The 19,889-nt window shown below is 41.9% G+C and overlaps 1 protein-coding gene across 1 annotated transcript in view; it reads right to left on the bottom strand.

The window, feature by feature from the left end:
- Positions 1-10,130, bottom strand: part of LOC110502650 (transmembrane protein 150A) — a 79,575-nt gene extending 69,445 nt beyond the window's left edge. The window contains exons 1-2 of the mRNA XM_036960328.1: positions 9,802-10,130; positions 9,221-9,486 (exon numbers count right to left, since the gene is read on the bottom strand). Of these exons, the coding sequence (XP_036816223.1) occupies positions 9,221-9,381 (161 nt within the window). The 5' untranslated portion in view covers positions 9,382-9,486; positions 9,802-10,130. The remainder of the gene's footprint in view (positions 1-9,220; positions 9,487-9,801) is intronic.
- Between the last annotated feature and the right edge of the window lie 9,759 nt (positions 10,131-19,889).

Genomic DNA, 19,889 nt, shown 5'->3' with positions numbered 1-19,889 from the left:
CAGGTTAGCAGGCAATATTAACCAGGTGAAATTGTGTCACTTCTCTTGCGTTCATTGCACGCAGAGTCATGCAACAGTTTGGGCCGCCTAATTTGCCAGAATTGTACGTAATTATGACATAACATTGAAGGTTGTGCAATGTAACAGGAATATTTAGACTTATGGATGCCACCCGTTAGATAAAATACGGAACGGTTCCGTATTTCACTGAAAGAATAAACGTCTTGTTTTTGAGATTATAGTTTCCGGATTCGGCCATATTAAATGACCTAAGGCTCGTATTTCTGTGTTATTATGTTATAACTAAGTCTGTGATTTGATAGAGCAGTCTGAATGAGCGATGGTAGGCACCAGTAGGCTCGTAAGCATTCATTCAAAGAGCACTTTTGTGCGTTTGCCAGCAGCTGTTTATGACTTCAAGCCTATCAACTCCCGAGATTAGGCTCGTGTAAACGATGTGAAATGGCTGGCTAGTTAGCGGGGTGCGCGCTAATAGCGTTTCAAACGTCACTCGCTCTGAGACTTGGAGTGGTAGTTCCCCTTGCTCTGCAAGGGCCGCGGCGTTTGTGGAGCGATGGGTAACGCTGCTTCGAGGGTGGCTGTTGTCGTTGGCTGTCGGTGGCTGTTGTCGTACACTGTTACACTGGCAATACTAAAGTGCCTATAAGAACATCCAATAGTCAAAGGTTAATGAAATACAAATCGTATAGAGAGAAATAGTCCTATAATAACTACAACCTAAAACTTCTTACCTGGGAATATTTAAGACTCATGTTAAAAGGAAGCACCAGCTTTCATATGTTCTCAAGTTCTGAGCAAGGAACTGAAACGTTAGCTTTCTTACATAGCACATATTGCACTTTTACGTTCTTCTCCAACACTTTGTTTTTGCATTATTTAAACCAAATTGAACATGTTTATTTATTTGATTTTATTGGTGTATTATATTAAGTGTTCATTCAGTATTGTTGTAATTGTCATTATTACAAATAAATAAATAAAAAAGTTGGCCGATTAATCGCTATCAGCTTTTTTTTGGTCCTCCAATAAATCGGTATCGGCGTTGAAAAATCATAAATCGGTCGACCTCTATCACATACACATGGTTAGCAGATGTTATTGTGAGTGTAGCAAAATGCTTGTGCTTCTAGTTCTGACAGTGCAGTAATATCTAACCATAATCAAACAATTCCACAACACCTACCTGTCACCGATACCTCCGGAACTTTCATTACGCACACCTGTCCCCTATTCCCACTGATTAGTACTTGTATAAGTGTGTCCTTTGGTTTCCATTGGGTTGTCGACTAATGTCCGTTGGTGCATGTGAGTACCTGTGCTGTGTGTTTTGGGCTTTCGTGTCCTTGTGGATTGCGCAGATGATTACGGGTCTCCGTGTGAAAATCATTGTGCGCTAGTGTTATTTATTTGAGGTACTCCTCACTCATCTGGGTTTCAACCCTGTGTTTTTGTTACGTGTTTGTTTGGTCTTCATCCCGTGCCTTTATGCGGCACGCCTTAATTTGGGGCTTAATAAAAAAACTATTACGCATTCCTGCGCCTGCCTCCCGAATCTCTTCATTCCAACGTGACACTACCTAATAAACACAAATCTAAGTAAAGGGATGGAATAAGAATATATACATAAATATATGGATGAGGCCTCCCGGGTGGCGCAGTGCTCTAAGGCACTGCTGTGCCACCAGAGATTCTGTCGCAGCCGGCCGCGACCGGGAGGCTCATGAGGAGACACACAATTGGCCCAGCGTTGTCCGGGTTAGGGAGGGTTTGGCCTGGCAGGGATATCCTTGTCTCATCGCGCACTAGTGACTCCTGTGGCGGGCCGGGCGCAGTGCACGCTGACCAGGTCACTAGGTGTTCGGTGTTTCCTCCGACACATTGACGTGGCTGGCTTCCGGGATGGATGTGCATTGTGTCAAGAAGCAGTGCGGCTTGGTTGGGTTGTGTTTCGGGGGACGCATGGCTCTCAACCTTCGCCTCTCCCGAGTCCGTACGGGAGTTGCAGCGATGAGACAAGACACTAACTACTACTAATTGCATACCATTATGAAATTGGGGAGAAAAAGGGGGTAAAATATATATACAGTGGGGCAAAAAAGTATTTAGTCAGCCACCAATTGTGCAAGTTCTCCCACTTAAAGATGAGAGGCCTGTAATTTTCATCATAGGTACACTTCAACTATGAGACAGAATGAGAAACAAAATCCATAAAATCACATTGTAGGATTTTTAATGAATTTATTATCGCATCACGAGCCTGAGACACTCTGCCAGACACCTGACTCATTCAGCTCCCATTCCTCCATCCTTTATAGCAGAAGCCTGAAACAAGTTTCTAAAGACTGTTGACATCTAGTGGAAGCCTTAGGAAGTGCAACTTGACACTGTGTATTCGGTAGGCCAAGCATCTGGGACTGAGTAGGACGCAGTTTACTCTGGGCACGCATTTCATCCAAAAGTGAAAATGCTGCCCCCTATCCCAAACAGGTTCACTTCTTTGGGATAGGGGGCAGCATTTTCACTTTTGGATGAATAGCGTGCCCAGAGTAAACTGCGTCCTACTCAGTCCCAGATGCTAATATATGCATATTATTATTAGTATTGGATAGAAAACACTCTGAAGTTTCTAAAACTGTTTGACTGTTTGAATGTTGTCTGTGAGCGTAACAAAACTCATATGGCAGGCAAAAACCTGAGAAAAAAATCCAAACAGGAAGTGGGAAATCTGAGGTTTGTAGTTTTTGAACTCAGCCCCTATCGAATTCACAGTGGGATATGAGTTATTTTGCACTTCCTACAGCTTCCACTAGATGTCACCCATATTTAGAATGTGGTTTCAGGCTTCCCCTGTGAAGGGGGGCCGGATGACTTTCAACCTTCGTCTCTCCCGAGCCCGTACGGGAGTTGTAGCGATGAGACAAGATAGTAGCTACTACAACAATTGGATACCACGAAATTGGGGAGAATTTTTTTTTTTTTTTTTTTTTTTTTTTCAAGATCAAAGGTAAGTGAATATTTATAATGCTATTTATGACTAATGTTGACTGCGCAACATGGCGGATATTTCTTTTGTCTGTTTTGGGCTCTGAGTGCCGTACTCAGATTATGCTTTTTTGTGCCAGATTTGTTTTTAAATCTGGCACAGCGGTTGCAGTAAGGAGAAGTGTATCTATAATTCCATGTATAACATGTATTTTCATCAACATTTATAATGAGTATTTCTGTAAATTCATGTGGCTCTCTGCAATATCACTGCATGTTTTGAAACTACTGAACATAACACGCCAATGTAAAATAATATTTTGGGATATAAATATGAACTTTACCAAACAAAACATACATGTATTGTGTAACATGAAGTCCTATGAGTGTCATCTGATGAAGATCAAAGGTTAGTGATTCATTTTATGAATCCATTTGTGATTTTTGTGACTCCTCTCTTTGGTTGGAAAAATGGCTGGGTTTTTCTGTGAGTTGGTGGTGACCTAACATAAACGTTTGTGGAGCTTTCGCTGTAAAGCATTTTTTAAATCAGACACTGGCTGGATTAACGAGAATTTTATCTTTAAAATTGTGCCTAAAACTTGTGTTTGAGAAATTAGATTTATGAGATTTCTGTTGATTTGTATTTGGCGCCCTGCAATTTCATTGGGTGTTGGCGAGGGGTTCCGCCAGTCCTAGATAGGTTAAGTAAAAAATAGAAAATACATTTAAAAAAATATTAAACAGCAGCAGTAAAATAACAATAGCGAGGCTATATGCAGGGGGTACCGATACATAGTCAATCTTTTCAGTCTCCTGAGGGGGAATAGGTTTTGTCGTGCCCTCTCCACGACTGTCTTAGTGTGTTTAGACCACAATAGTTTGTTGGTGATAAGGACACCAAGGAACTTGAAGGTCTCAACCTGCTTCACTACAGCCCCGTCGATGAGAATGGGGGTGTGCTCTGTCCTCCTTTTCCTGTAGTCCATAATAATTTCCTTTGTCTTGATCACGATGAGGGAGAGGTTTTTGTCCTGGCACCACACAGCCAGGTCTCGGACCTCCTCCCTATAGGCTGTCTCATCGTTGTCGGTGATCAGGCCTGGCCATGCAGTCATGAGTGAACAGGGAGTACAGGAGGGGACTGAGCACGCACACCGACACCAACATAACATTAAAAACGAGAAAAATATTGTGATTTTATATTTTTGGCCAGCTCTACTAGGATCATCATGACACACAGTCTCAGACACACAGATCACCTGAGACCAAAAACTAAATTACATTTGGTAAACAAACACTCCACCATTTGCCCCTGAAACCACAGCAACCATGAATAATCATCAGAGAGAGAGAGAGAGAGATATAAAAGAGATATAAAAGAGAAGGGGATAGCGAGAGAGAGCGAGATGGGAGCGAGAGAAAGAGTGGGAGATAAGAAGGGGATAGATGAGAGAGGGGGAGATTAAAGTGAGAGAGAGGGTTAAAAGTGAAAGAGGGGGATAAAAGGAGAGGGAGAGAGAGAAAAAGAGAGACACTAGCTAGTCTACGAGCCTCAAAACACCAAGTAACTGCTCCCAAAATACAAATCAGCTTGTGTATGCTGCCACACACACACACAAAGTGAAAATAGGACAGGTAGGTGTGAATGACAGACAAGACACAGGTAGTAATAGATTATTGAAAGTGTCCTCACCCTGCATGGGCCTCTCAGGGTTTCAAAAACATGGAGAGGACAGAGTTAAAAAAAAAAAAAAGAGCAAGAGAGTTCTCCTGCAGAAACACAATCACCACATTCACTCAACCTGAACAGTTACGCCTCACTGAGCTGGGCTGGCTAACTGTTTTCAACCAGTTTTTCCCTTTTCTTCAAACCCGTTTTTGTGAACTCATGGAGTTCTTGAAGTTAAAATAACACCAAGTGTGGTTTGGTTATAGACAATTTCTCGAAATAAAGTGATCTTTCTTTGCCTTGATACTAGCTATATGGGCTGTATATGGTGGCATGATAATAATAGATGTGCTTACATCCATGGGCTGAGTTGTGGTGGTGTGTATGTGTGTGGTTTGGCTATAATTGCATGACTGGGAGGCAGTAGAAGGGAAAGCCATGTTTCCTATGGAAACTTCTAGAATCTGTACATTCTGGAACACTATAAAATAACACAATGTCATCCGAGACTGCAGCTTAGGTTTTGGGCACATGCATAAGCTAGTACTCTAGTCCAAGTCACATGTGGATTTTGGTAACAGTTTTTGGACAATAATATCAAAGTATGGACAACTATAAACTGAACAGAAATGTAGAGAGACTGTTGAATCTAAAAAGGTCTTACTGCAGAAATGTCTCCTGACAAATGAAACGGAGATGAAATGTCAGAGAGAGTGCTGCTATCATTTGTTGTTCTGTAATCAAATCAACATCTAAGATTTCATTCACTGAAACAAAACAGAGAAGAGTTGAATGTCTGACTATCAGTACACATTAACTTACCTCAGGGTATCTCTAGGCTACATGTGAATTGTCAATATAATATTAGCATTTTCAGACACCTGTTTTCAGCATTTTGAAGAGCATGAAAAAAGGACACTGTACTGAATAGACACAGCTCTTCAATAAAACAATTTTTATTTCAACATTAGTGAACTGAAAGGTCAATGGAAGAATCAATGTAAGAAGCTGGCTAGCTATGGGTGGACCATAAAGTCAAGTCATCATCTAGCTCTGAGTAGCTCTTTCATGGTGCAGGGCTGAGAAGGGCTTACCGTGTGTGTGTGTGTGTGTGTGTGTGTTCCCATGTGAAAGCCCTGAATAAGCACTCTGACTACCCCGGCAGCCCAGTATTTACCCTACTTCCACCCAGCCATGGCGGTGGGAGGAGGGCCTTTACGTAACAAAGCGTGCCTTTTCAATTCTGCTGCCCAGGGAGAGGGACCATTGACTGCTCTGGAAGACAGGGCAGCCTTGTGAGGCCCACTGGACAAGAAGGAAATAGGTAGGGTTGGGCGGTATCCAGATGTTCATATGGTCCTTCTCTCATCCCGGGATTTACGGTATTACCGGCTTAGTATACAAGGGGGCGCCATGCACTGTCAGCTGTGGGACCTTATACTGTATAGACAGGTGTGTGCCTTTCCAAATCATGTTCAATCAATTGAATTTACCACAGGTGGACTCCAATCAAGTTGTAGAAACATCTCAAGGATGATCAATGGAAACAGGATGCATCTGAGGTCAATTTCAAGTCAAGATATTTCTGTTTTTTTTTTTTATATAAATTTGCTAACATTTCTAAAAACCTGTTTTTTCTTTGTCATTATGGGGTATTGTGTGTAGATAGATGAGGGACAAAATAATTTAATAAGGTATTTTTTGTTGTTCAATTTTACACATTTGCAATAAAAAAAGTAAAACGTTTTTGTTTTGTTATTATGGGGTATTGTGTGTAGATTGATGAAGGAAAAAAAGAACTTAATCAATTTTAAAATAAGCCTGTAACGTAACAAAATGTTGAAAAAGTCAAGGGGTCTGAATACTTCCCGAAGGTACTGTAGGTAGGAACTACCGAATGTCATTTCTGGTGAGTTTGGACATTTACAAGCAAATGTGAAGGAGAGACATTGTGCAAATGAACAAAGTTTTGGATGCATGTTTGTCTACAGGAACAACATTACTGGCTCTGGAGCAGCATGTGTACACGCTGTAGCTGTGTGGAGTCAGGAGTCGCTAGGGCAACAGGCCAGCTCTGAGAAGAGGGGGAAGGAGAAAATGAACCGAGAACAGAGGAAAAGAAAGAAACGCAAGGAAATCAAGATAGCAGTGGCAGCTGTACATATAACTAATCCAAAGGGCTTGACTTCTCAAACGTGGCAGAAAGCTAACACAATATGATGCCCCGTCAACGTATTAATTCAACCACTTACTTAGATAACTAGCAAGTTAAATTTACAGGTCGTGTTCATGCAGAATTCTGCGTTTTCCCACACATGAACAGATAAAACAGAAAGAAATAACTTATTGCGTTTCATAAACGCAGATCTAAAACGCTTCTTATTGTATTTCTGCTCAGCATCAGACTAATTTTGTGCTTCAGTTGGACTTCTCCACTATGATGAGAATTCCCAAACGGGCATTCTATCAGCAGACAGCGCTCTGACTGATGGGTAGATACTTTTCTCCGGTACTTTTATTTTCTCTTTGTAGCCAGCCTACTTTTCTTGCTAAAATGCTTTAAGCAAAACATTAGGAAATGTAGCTGGCTATATTTTTTCTATGATAAACAGTATAAATATGATGGTCGTGCAAAAAATACCTTGCTTCTTCATTGTAAGCTTATTTACTCTGCCAGCCAAATAGCGTTGCACTTCTGTTGTCATCTGATGAAAATTAAGCTATTTTCTGCCGAATGTGTTGCACCAATTTATTTTCTGTGAAGGAAAACTATAGTTGCACGTCCCTGATCACTCTACTGAAATAAATAAAAAGCACTTGACTTTCAATATAAAACCTGACCCCTCTCAATACACAGCTGGACTCACCTGCTCCCCCTTTCTCCCGTTGTGCTATTTACAAACAAATAGGTGGCTGGCTCAACTGTTCTGGTGAACTATGGTAACATGCTGACCAGACCGCAGGCTCGCGTGCGTCCACGTTCACGCAAGTTGATTTTGTCCCCCCACATCAGACACGATCAGGACACGCAGGTTGAAATATCAAAACAAACTCTGAACCAATTATATTAATTTGGGGACAGGTCGAAAAGCATTAAAAATGTATGGCAATTTATCTCGCTAACTTGCTGTTGCTAGCTAATTTGTCCTGGGATATAAACATTGGGTTATTATTTTACCTGAAACGCACAAGATCCTCTGACAATTAATCTACAGATCAAACAGTCAACCGAGTTCAATTCTAGGAATCTCTCCTCCTTCAGGCTTCTTCTTCTTTGGACTTTATATGGAGGTTTGCAACCAACTTTAAGGTGCATTACCACAACCGACTGGACTAGAGTGTGGACCTCAGATCATCTTTCAATCACTCATGTGGGTATATGCTCCTAAAAACCAATGAGGAGATGGGAGAGGCAGGACTTGCAGGGCGTCGAGCGTCACAAATAGAACCAAGTTCTATTTTAGCGCCTAGCTACACAGCCATTCATTGACACGCGCAAGCAGTGTGGGTGAAATGATTGAATAACATGTATGTTAAAATTAATTTTGCAACACTCGCTCACGAGAGGTGTGGTCAGCATGTAAGCTTCATAATGCTAAATAATGTGTGTGACAGGTGAAATGAAGAACATAATCTGCTTTATCTACTAAGGTATTGCACAAGTTGACTGCAGATATTTACTTAAAAAGTAGCTACAAATACTAAAATGAATTGAAAAACATTTGTTTCAAAAATAGTTTCAACAGTATTGAGAGTATTGAAAAACCATCCAGTGGCTATGTCCAAATATCCCAGCATACGGTATACCGCCCAAGCCTAGAAATAGGTGAGAGGAAACTGGCAGCAACACAGCAGCCAACACCCCTTCCTCCCTATCCATCTTTCCTTCTCTCACTCTCCTTATTTAGGGAGGACAGGCTCACAGTAATGGCTGGAACAGAATAAATGGAATGTTAATCTAACTCATCAAACAAATGTGTTTCACGTGTTTGATACCATTCCATTGACTCCATTCAGCCATTATTATGAGCCATCGTCCTCTCAGCAGCCTCCTGTGATACACTTGTATCCTGTGGACCGGTTCGTACATAAAACATTCTTCATTCAGGCTGCAAAGGCGTTGATTTTCTGGGGGAAAAAGGCTGGACATTTTTTGGAAAATATGCCTACTTTCTTTATGAAACACCATTTTACACCACCATGCTAGGGTGACTAATGCTAATTCCTGACCTTGTGTACAGCGTTCAGACCAAGGGTAAACAACAGACTGCTGCAACCGGATTGTCTGAACGCAATACGCAACACCCGGGACTAGCATTTAGCCACTCTTAAATGGTGATGGAAAAATGGTGTTTCATAAAGAAAGTATGCATATATTTTTATATCCACCATCTATCTCCTCAGGCTAAAATGTGAATGTTTTATGTAGTACCTGTCCACGGGGAATAGGAGTGTATAGCTGGCAGTACAATGAAACTGCTCAATATCACCACCTGCCTGCCTTTGGGTTCAAGCCTAGATTAAAACAAAAACAGAGGCACTCACACAACCCAAATTCCAGTGATGGTCAAGGCAGGCAGACTGACAGGTAGTATCGCCCAAAAAGACATGTCCACTCCCCGTCCTGTCCCTCCGCTTCGGGAATCGGTCTTCTTCTTTCTCCTCGTCCTTGGCCAAACTTGCACTCTCCTCTCATGAACTACCATTTAACTCAAGGTGACTGGCAGCTGCATCTCAGCCGATTTGTTCGTGATTTGGGCCCCAAGTTGGGTGCGAGGAAAGGGAGAGAGTAAAGCGGCGACGTGTCCCGTCTAGAAAGAGGAAAAATTGATAAATACTCAACATCATCGTGTTGTTACTATTGGCTATCATGATCAGGTCAGATCAGTTAGCTATTTTAGCCGCCTGGTTTATAGTGTAAACACACCAGATGATCAGCTTTTTGACACTTTCGCAGCAAAATGGCAGAATTTTATGTGCAACATTTGCATAACTTCAGTTAGAGGTTTGATGCTGAATTCCCTAGATATCAACTCTAGCAAATTCTTACAGGAAATAAAGATAAGATACATTGTCAGTATATCACCATTTCCCTTTTGGATAAGAATCAAGTTTTTCGCTCTCACCTTTTGTTTCTTCTTGCTCGTCTGAGCGCCTTCAGCTAGCTGCAACACCTCTGTCAAAAGACAATCCAATGATGGTCACCATTTAACGAGGCAAATCTCCGGTGTTTCTCACGAAAAACTAAGTTCAGTTAATTCAACGATGCAGTTGCAATAGTCCATCAAATCTTTGGGTAGTTTTAAGTCCTCCTTGTCCGTTTTTCTTCTTTGAATGGGACAATGTGTGTTTTTTTCAAAGGGCACAGACAGTGTCTCGCGGTGTGGCAGGGTCAAAAAGCATCAAAGCGAGCCAGCCAGCTGTTGAGCTGGACTCCTCCCACAGACGCGAGATTGAGTGGATTCAATTTAACTCACCAATGTGCGCCGGTTGGAGTAGATGTGCAGAAAATGACTGGAAATCCAACGGCCATAAAGGACGAACTCCGGTCACGTGAACTAAATCAAGTGCAACTTTGGGTTTTCTCGCGCCTCCAATGGGTTGACGTTCCAGCCTGCATTTTCTCTCTTGGGGAAAGTAATTAGGCATATTTTCTTTGTTTGTTTGTTGTTCCCGATTTTTTGTTTGTTTGTTGTTCCTAATATTTTACTCAATCATATTATTCTCATTACCCTTGGAATGACATTGTTGTTACTCAGTGTATTAACTAGGCCTAAATCCCAATTACCCTGTTGGGCATGCATGCCTTGGGACAAATATTCTTGATACCATGGTGTGTCTCAATAGTCTGACCTCCTCTCATCATCTCCTTTCAGTCCAATATTTTGAAGGAAAGGAGACCTTCAGGTCAAACCAAATAGGTAGCAGGAAATAAGCATAGCATACTAGAAGTTGCACAGCTGTATCATGTACATTACATCTACATCTGTAGGGAATCCATTTTAACACATTCATCCATCATCAATATGACTGGGTTGAAAACTAGCTCTCAGGAATCCAAGAGGCCATACCCATTCGAACCATTGACCACAGCATGGCCAATGTTTGCCTGGGGACCATATGGGTGAAGATTTTCTGGAACCCAACTTGCTGTTGCTAAAAATATGGAGATTTCTGTGCATGCGAGATCCACTAGCCTACCTCCTTTCAGCTGCTCCACTTGTACACAATACAATTTGAACAAACATAGTTATTTGTCTGTTGAAACAGTAGTCTATTGCAAACATAAGCATGACACAAACAAGTTGTCCAGCAATTTCATGTTCTTTTTTCAGGATGGGAGTTACATGCAGTTATTTAGGCAAGCTACTGTATATCAAACAAGCAAGACACACATAGAAAAAACACTCATTGTTTTTTCTGCAATGCAATTTGTAGACTGCGTCTTGCTTGTGCTACGGCAATATCCATTACGACAGACTTAGAAGGTTGTAGCCTTCATGTACACTGAGTGTACAAAACATTATGAACACCTGCTCTTTCCATGACATAGACTGACCAGGTGAAAGCTATGATCCCTTAATGATCAGTGTCAATGAAGGAGAGGAGACAGGTTAAAGAATGATTTTTAAGCCTTGAGACAATTGAGACATGGATTGTGTATGTGTGCCATTCAGAGGGTCAATGGGCAAGACAAAATAATTAAGTGCCTGGGTTTTTCATGCTCAACGCTGCTGGGTTTTTCATGCTCAACAGTTTCCTATGTGTATTAAGAATGGTCCACCACCCTCCAAAGGACATCCAGCCAACTTCACACAGCTTTGGGAAGCATTGGAGTCAACATTGGCCAGCATCCCTTTGGAATGCTTTCGACACCTTGTAGAGTCCATGCCCCAATGAATGGAGGTTGTTCTGGGGGGATACTTAGATTTGAGAAATATGTTTCCAGAGGACGGGGTTGAAAATGCTGTATTCATAACTGGTTGTCTGCGTGGATGGTCCTTTTAGAGTTCGCCAACTTAGGGAAAGAAAGAATAGGTTAACACAGGCCTAGGAGATCTTATATGTTTTGTTCTGAGATAATATCAATTAGTTAACATGACTTTTATGAATTATGAAGCATTTACTGTATGTGCTATATGTGATTTTTTTTGTTACATAAATGCTTCAAAATTCACAAAAAGTAACATTAGCTGATGAAGATTATATTATAGAACGAAACGTATAAGATCTCGTAAACCTGTGTTTATCCAAAAACCCTAGTTTGTTAGTGCCTACAAAAAGAGCGGCGTTAGTGGCTACTATTGCTCTCTATGTAGGCAGGAATTTCAGACAATATATCCACAGGAAACATAGCTGCAGGAAGTAGGAGTGCTGAGGGTGCTGCAGCACCCCCTGAAAAATGTGAATAAAAAAATATATTATACACATTTTTAACACATTTTTGCTTCATGTGATAGTTGGTTTAATTAATAATACTTTCCTGTGGATATATTGTCTCAAATTCCTGTCTATATAAGGACCAACCACACAGACAACTGGTAGAGTAAGTTCAAATGTCATTTTATTCAACATTCTGGCTTGTAGAGGACCTGAGAGGAACATTTCAATAATCAAATTTAGAAATGTACCTGTCTGGTCCCCACTCCCCAAGCAAGGCCAATGTGTACAACAGTCCTGACCAATGTTCCTTCTGCGCTGCACACATGCGTCACGCACCTCATCTAGGTCTGCTGCACAGAATAAATGCATGGTATGCAGAAACACAAGGGATTGAATGTCACTAAGTTCGCCCCATTAGTTTGCACTATATAATCAACTTTTTTCTGTGATTGAATCAACATTATATCAGTCCCTTTTCAATGCAACAAAACAAAACAAATCTAACTTTGCAAAACTGAGTCTATTATTTTGTTATAGGCAAAGCCAGAGCACAATGGAGTAGAATTCTATTGGCGGGGGTAGCCCACCAGCAGTCTTTCAATCATCTGTGAGTGAATGAGCTTTTACGATCAGAGCACAGAAGTGTGCACATTTGTTGATATTCTTTGTTAGTTAGCCAGTTATTAGCCCCCTTACAAATAAGTATAGGCCAGTAATGGAGAGTTACTTCTTCCTACAAGAGCACAAAACATGCAGGCTACATTTCAACCTGTCTTTGAAAAGCCAGTCAGGTAAAACGTTTGTCTTAATTAAAGGGGCAGTGTTGTATTTTTAGACAGGCTTGAATATGCAAATAAGCCAATAGGCAGAGTACGGTATGGTACGGTAATAATAATTAATTGTATTTTGTAAAGTGTTTTCTTGCATCATACAATACAATGTAATTTACAGTTACCTATTTGGCCCATGGTGTTGTAGAACAATTAAAATTGTATGTCAAACCCTTCATAATGTTAAGTCTCATGCAATGTAGGCCTACATTGAGCAACACATATAGGCTACTGAAACCTATATCATAGAAATCAAAAGCTATTTCCATGTGAAAATGTTTGGGATTTGTTCCATTGGTTTTGTTGGTCTACACTACTTACTGCTCAAATAGCCACTAATGTCAGTGCTTAATTTGACAGGATCCGGCACCTCTCAGATTTGACTTTATGTCACGTTCTGACATTAGTTTATTTTTATGTCTTTGTGTTAGGTTGGTGAGTTGGGGTGGGTTGTCTATGTTCTTTTTTCTAGGTTATATTTTCTACGTGTTTGGCCTAGTATGGTTCTCAATCAGAGGCAGGTGTAGTTCTTTGTCTCTGATTGAGAATCATACTTAGGTAGCCTTTTCCCACCTGTGTTTTGTGGGTGATTATTTTCTGTTTAGTGTTTCTTCATCACCTTACAGGACTGTTTTGGTTTTTCGTTTATTCACGTTGTTGTTTTGTTCGGTGTTCAGTTGTTTCATTAAAATAATGGACACTTACCACTCTGCGCTTTGGTCCACCTACAAGACCTACCTTCTTCCACCTACAACAGCCATTACACTTTATTTGTTCCGGCACCTATTTGCCTACATCCGGTACCTCTTGCGGCATGATTTATTCATTGTTTCCCTGTTCGAACTGTAGACATTCTAATAAAAGCTATGAGCGTTAAATCAAGTTGCCTTCTCGTTATTTCTCCCGCCCCCCAGAAAGACCATAATGTAAAAGCACAGTGATCCTTCTGTGTAATCATCCTATCCTGCCACACTGATTCCAGACCTGCTTTCTTCTTTGTACATAGAGGTTATGGGGAGGGTCAGTGGGGTAAGTAACTGATCTTAACAAAGGTCTTGGTTGTCGTGGTCAGCTAGTGAAGAGGTTCCTACGTAATCATGTTAGTCATCATAGTCTAGGCTAGTCATCTCCCTACTGAATTTGAATTGTGGAAAAGCCGAATAAAAAATGGATAAGAAAAGGCAATAGAGTTGGATTACAATTTCAAGTCCAAAAATCCAGAGAGAGATGGTGAATCAAACCCAGAATGATTCAGATAGCTGTCAGTGCCGGAGGAGTTGTTCCTGATGGCGATGCCTTACCTAGCAGCACTGCTAGAAACGACTGGAGGGATTAAACTAGCAAAAGAGTGGGTATAGTAAATTACCATCCTATGCCTCAGATGTAAAAAAAATAATAATAATAAAAATGTAAATAAAGAGCCCTCAGAAAAATGTTTTCTGAACATGCCCGCCCAAACCAAGGCACATTTGGTGGGAGCAAGTCTTATAGACAAGGTTAAAGAGGACACCTAGGTTATAGTTAACACTCAAAATGAAAAAAAAAAAAATAGACACTACAGCCAGTCTTCAGAACAGCCTTAGAAGGAGACGAAACGTCACAGACACAGGTCCGCTCATGGCTTTTAGCAAGAAATTGGCTCTCAGGAGTTAAATGGACTTGACATGGGGAGAGTCATTGTGGGAGGTTTTGAAAACTAAGGTAGGACATTTTTTTTATTTTACAAACTTGTTCAGTACTGTGAAGATAATCTAAATATGTGCTTTATATTATCACATAGGTAGGAGGCCTATATATTCTCATATGCGTGTTCTGCTGTAGCCTTCATTGATTTATTTTATTTGGAGTTATATTTCAATATTGTGATATTTGTTCTACTGCTACATTGATGTCTTGAAAATTATATGAAATTCAGGTCTTGTAAGCCCCACAGCTGAGTATGTGTGCATTAGTGGAGGCTCCTCCTCAGAGGACGGGGAGGACCATCCTCCTCAGTGAATTTCATCAAGAAATTAAATTGTAAAACATTTGAAAAGTTATCCTTTTTAGATAAAACTATACTAAATATAATCACGTCACCAAATAACTGATTAAAACACACAGTTTTGCAAAGAAGGTCTACAGTAGCCTAAACAGCACCAAGGTGTAGCACCATGGTGAAGACCGCTAACTTCCGTTCTCCTTTGGGTACATTGACTTCAATACAAAATCTAGGAGGCTCATGGTTCTTACCCCCTTCCATAGACTTACACAGCAATTATGACAACTTCCCGGAGGACGTCCTCCAGCCTATCAGAACTCTTGTAGCATGAAATGACATGTTGTCCACCCAATCAAAGGATCAGATAATTAATCTAGTACTGAAAGCTACAGCTAGCTAGTACTGCATTGTGAGTGTGGTGAGTAAATGGGGTGAGTATTTGACTCAAAGAGAGAGAAAGGCAATAGTTGAACAGTTTTGAGTAAATTAATTTATACCAAAATGAAGGAGAAGCAGAGAGAGATTGAAAAAATAGATCTCTCTCTTTCAGTTTCACTTACTTAGCTAGCAAATGCTGCTAGCCAGTTTAGTCTACTGAAACACCCTGCTCAAACAGAGGGATACTATGTTAGCTAGCTGGCTGTGACTTTCCAACACAACACTGGAACTCTTCCAAGTCGAGATAAGCTTTTGGTATGACAGGTAGCAGGTTTACTTCTATTAGCTATGCTGACTATGACGTTACTTTAGCTAATATGGTGACAACAATGTAGGCTGTTTGTAGAGGTTTTTTCGCCTGGTCACAAAATGTGTTGTGCATTGAAGTCCAAAGCGAAGGGAAGAGAAGGAATACAACATGGACGTCACAAGAGTGAACTCCGTTTACTCGTGATCGGGGGTGTATTCATTCCGCCGATATTGTTGAATAACGTTTCTTAAACGGAAGCAAACGGAACAAAACAGGGATAAACATACCTGAATTTGTCCATAGAAACTCTTGTTTGCAACTGGACTAATGACTACACCCTATGTCAGGTAGATGCAGGCAAGAGTGTGCAAGGCGGTATTGAATGTCACTGTCTGTTGTAGCAATCTCATGATGGGTATTGGGAAATGTGAGTATCGTGTAGTAGCCTAAACTTACGCTGTTACATTGAACTGGGTGAATGGAATATGAATGAGAGTCATCCAATATGCTATAATATAAATAAGGCCATGCTGATGAAAAAAAAATATCTTCCCTCATCTTAAACGACACTAACCGCCACTGGCGGGTGTTCTGTCATCCAAAAAATGTTGCTGTACATTGATGTCTAGAAAATTAGGCTATAAGAAATTCGGACTTGTGTAAGTCCCACAGCTATAATCAAGTATGTCGGCATACTTGCTCAGTGCCCCAAACAATTCGAGGGAACATTATTAACTATTAATAATGTAACGATCGTCGTTGGAATGAGGTGAGGACCAAAGCGCAGCGTGGTACTTGTTCATGTTATTTAATTAAACTGAACAACATCTAACAAAGAAACAAAACAAAAACCCACAACCGAAACAGCTCCGTCAGGTACAACACACTAAACAGAAAGTATAATCACCCACAACTCAAGGGGGACACTTGGTTCTCAATCAGGGACAACGATTGACAGCTGCCTCTGATTGAGAACCATACCAGACCAAACACAGACATACCAAATCATAGAAAAATGAACATAGACACAACCCACCCAACTCACGCCCTGACCATACTAAAACAAAGACATAACTAAATAAATAAGGTCAGAACGTGACAAATAATCCTTGCGTGTTAAACGGTTTGGAAACCTAAGAAACTCTACTGTATTATCACCCTGAAATAATTTTACAATTACAAAAGATAATTACAAAAGAAGAGTTTACATAAAACAACGTTGGCTCGAACCTGTGTTACACAAAAAAAAGGAAATCAGTGGTAAAACAACTAACAGTAAAGCCGTTTGCATTTGGCTGGCACATAGCATAACTGGGCTTGACCAACCGAACGAGTGTGATTGCATACTCCCTTAAAAGACGTTCGCCTGAAAAACGAGAAGAAAACGGCAATATTACTGTCCCTATTGAGACGGCATAGCAATAAGTACACTTCCCCAAAATACGCCTTAAGTGTGTATTTTGTATTAGTAAAGGTTTCCAAAACCGTATCACAATCAAGGATTAAAAAAAACATGTTAGATACAAGTTTGGATTAATACCCCTCAGCTAATCAAAATAATCAAAATCAAGAGACAATGATTCCAAATGCAATAGCATAATGCATTTGGGAGTCAAAGGAAAATATTGAAAACGTCTTCATACTGCCACCTAGTGCTTTGAAATCTCATTGTTTCCCAAATTATGAAGGAAAAACTGGTGTTTGGCTTGATACTAAACCTTATAGCAAGTGTCATGTGTGTAACATATCATACTGTAATGACCTGGCTAGATCATGAAGGAACAGAGGGTTGAGTTTACGAATTTACGGTTTATTAACCCAACTTCACACAGGCTATTGTTTGGCCGTAGCCCACACCAAATAAATGAAGGATACCCAATAAAACAACCGTGACCTTCTCTTGTAAAGGCAAGACGTAAGAGAGAGAACAATGGCTAAACCTGGTCTTAACTTCCAATGCTCCACCCCCCTGGTGCATCCCACCAAGTCAGAACTGTATGATAAATAAAAGGGGCGTATAAGCAGACAATGAAAGCTCTTACAATATTTGATGATGACATTTCTCTAAAATAGACTATAGACTACATATGCACCACCAAGTATGAACAGTAGGCTAAATTATGAGGTGAACAGGGAGCAAATTATTAGGGTGAGGCACATGGGCTACTAACAGTTTACTACATAACATACACTTAGCATTACTTTCTTAGCTACAGTATACACAGTATCTTGAACATGCACGCTCCATATTAGTACACAATTAGACATATATAGTCACAGTAACCTCAGAACCTTTAAAAGAGATGTATCTACTGCTTGGACATTTCCATCTGAGCCACTTGATTAATTCCATTCTATAATTGTATTTTTTGGGTTGAGTTGGAGACATGCAGTATCCTTTGTTAACTTGTGGACAAGTTAATATGCTATTTATTGTGTTTCAAAAGTGATATTGAATTGTGTTTTGTTGTCAACACAACCAAATATTAACATTTGAATTAGATGCATATTCAACTTGGATATTTCCATATGTCCCACTAATTACTCTGGAGCACAGAGGCCGCTTGAGGAGCACAGAGGCCGCTTGAGGGAGGATGCTAGAATGATGGAGGCATGAGTGTTTCATTGACTGTACTTCATGTGGATTATGGTGGGCGGGACGGGGAATATGGGGCTCAGAATGTTAACAAACAAGACCCCGAAGTATTCCGGTAAGGCGGATTGGGAAGCTTTTCATGCTCAGTTTGAACTTTTAGCTCATTTTGGGGGATGGTCTAATGAAGATAGGGCACTGCAGTTGGCTTTGTTCCTCACGGATGATGCTTTGGCCTGTTTGACATTGATTAGCCCCTGAGGACAGACGTGATTATGGGGCTATAGTGGGAGCACTGAGGAGCTTTGGACAGTGTGTACATTCCAGGCTGCTGCGCTCCGAACTGAGAAATAGATGCAGGCATCCTGGAGAGCCACTACGGGTGCTAGCTAATGACATTTAGAGCCTCTCTCGGTGGGCATATGCTCACATGCCCCCCTCTGTGCACAGCGAGCTAGCACAGGACCAGTTTATACAGGCGCTCACTCCTACAGAGCTGCGTATACAGAACCAGCTGGCTCATCCTGAGTCATTGCAGATAGTCTTGGAGATGGCTTTGGAGAGGGAGCTGGTGTGGGCTGGGGCTTCAGCTGGGGCTTGGGTGGAAGTGCAGGAAGACAGACCCACTGTGCGGGCAGGGGGCAGAGCAGCCCAGCGCTGGAAAAGCCTGCATGGGTGGCTGAAATGACTGAACTCATTTGTGCTGTGTCGCTACAGGCGGCATGAAACACACGCCCTGGTCCCAGGGTCTGCTGGGGGTGTGGCCAGCGAGGCCATCTGCGCTGGGATTGCCCCATGTCCCCCAGAGCTCAGGGAAACGGCTCGGGGTCCGCATAGACCGGGTAGTGTGGACCCCTGGCTCTCTTTCCCAACCACCATCATCTTCAGGAGGAAACCACCGGCACAGATTGGGAAGCAAGGCTCCACTTTCCCCAGAAGCAGACGAGGGCAAGCTGATGGAGCCTGTTGTTGTGGTGGGCCGGACCTGTGTTGGGGACTTTTGTCATGTCCCTGTCACTGTGGAGAGGGTGCCCTGCTCTGCCCTGGTGGACACTGGGTCCACAGTAACCCTGGTGAGGCCGGATATTGTGCCAGGTTGGACTCCACAACTGTGCAGCTCCGCACAGTCACAGGTGAGCTGGCACCCATGAAAGGGAATAATGACTCTGACAGTAGGGGGCAGGTCTGTGCATCATCCTGTGTGGGTGGCGGCTGTGCAGGACCCTTGTATCCTGGGGTTGGACTTTCTTAGGAGCGCAGGCTGCCAGTTAGACCTAAATGGGGGCACATTGAGCTTCCAGGGAGGGCCGCCAGTCACCACGCCCCCCCCTAATGTCACATTTACTCAACCCAACAAACCCTTTACTCCAACAGTTAAAGCAGAAGAGACTCATGGCTGCCCCCCCCCCCCCCCCCCCCCCACGTCTGTGTGTTACATTCCCCCAGCTACCTCCACGACATATCCCTCCGTGAGCCTGGGCGGAACTGTGTTGGTCTTGACCCCGAGCAGCAGGAACGGTTGTGGCAGTTGCTGTTTGAATTCAGAGACAGCTTTGTGCTGAGTGAGGAAGAGGTGGGTCACTCATCTGGTGCAGCATGAGATCGACACAAGTGATGCTCGGCCCATCAAGATGCGTCCCCGCCGTATCCCTCTGGCACACCAGGAGGCGGCAGACAAGGCTGTGTTGGAGATGCAGAGGGCAGACTTCATCGAGCCCTCAGACAGCCCCTGGGCGGCG

The sequence above is a fragment of the Oncorhynchus mykiss genome, chromosome 23, assembly GCF_013265735.2.
Source record: "Oncorhynchus mykiss isolate Arlee chromosome 23, USDA_OmykA_1.1, whole genome shotgun sequence".
In the NCBI taxonomy this organism is placed as follows: Eukaryota; Metazoa; Chordata; class Actinopteri; order Salmoniformes; family Salmonidae; genus Oncorhynchus; species Oncorhynchus mykiss.
Note: the sequence above shows the minus strand (reverse complement) of the source record. Positions and strands in the feature narration are given on the sequence as shown.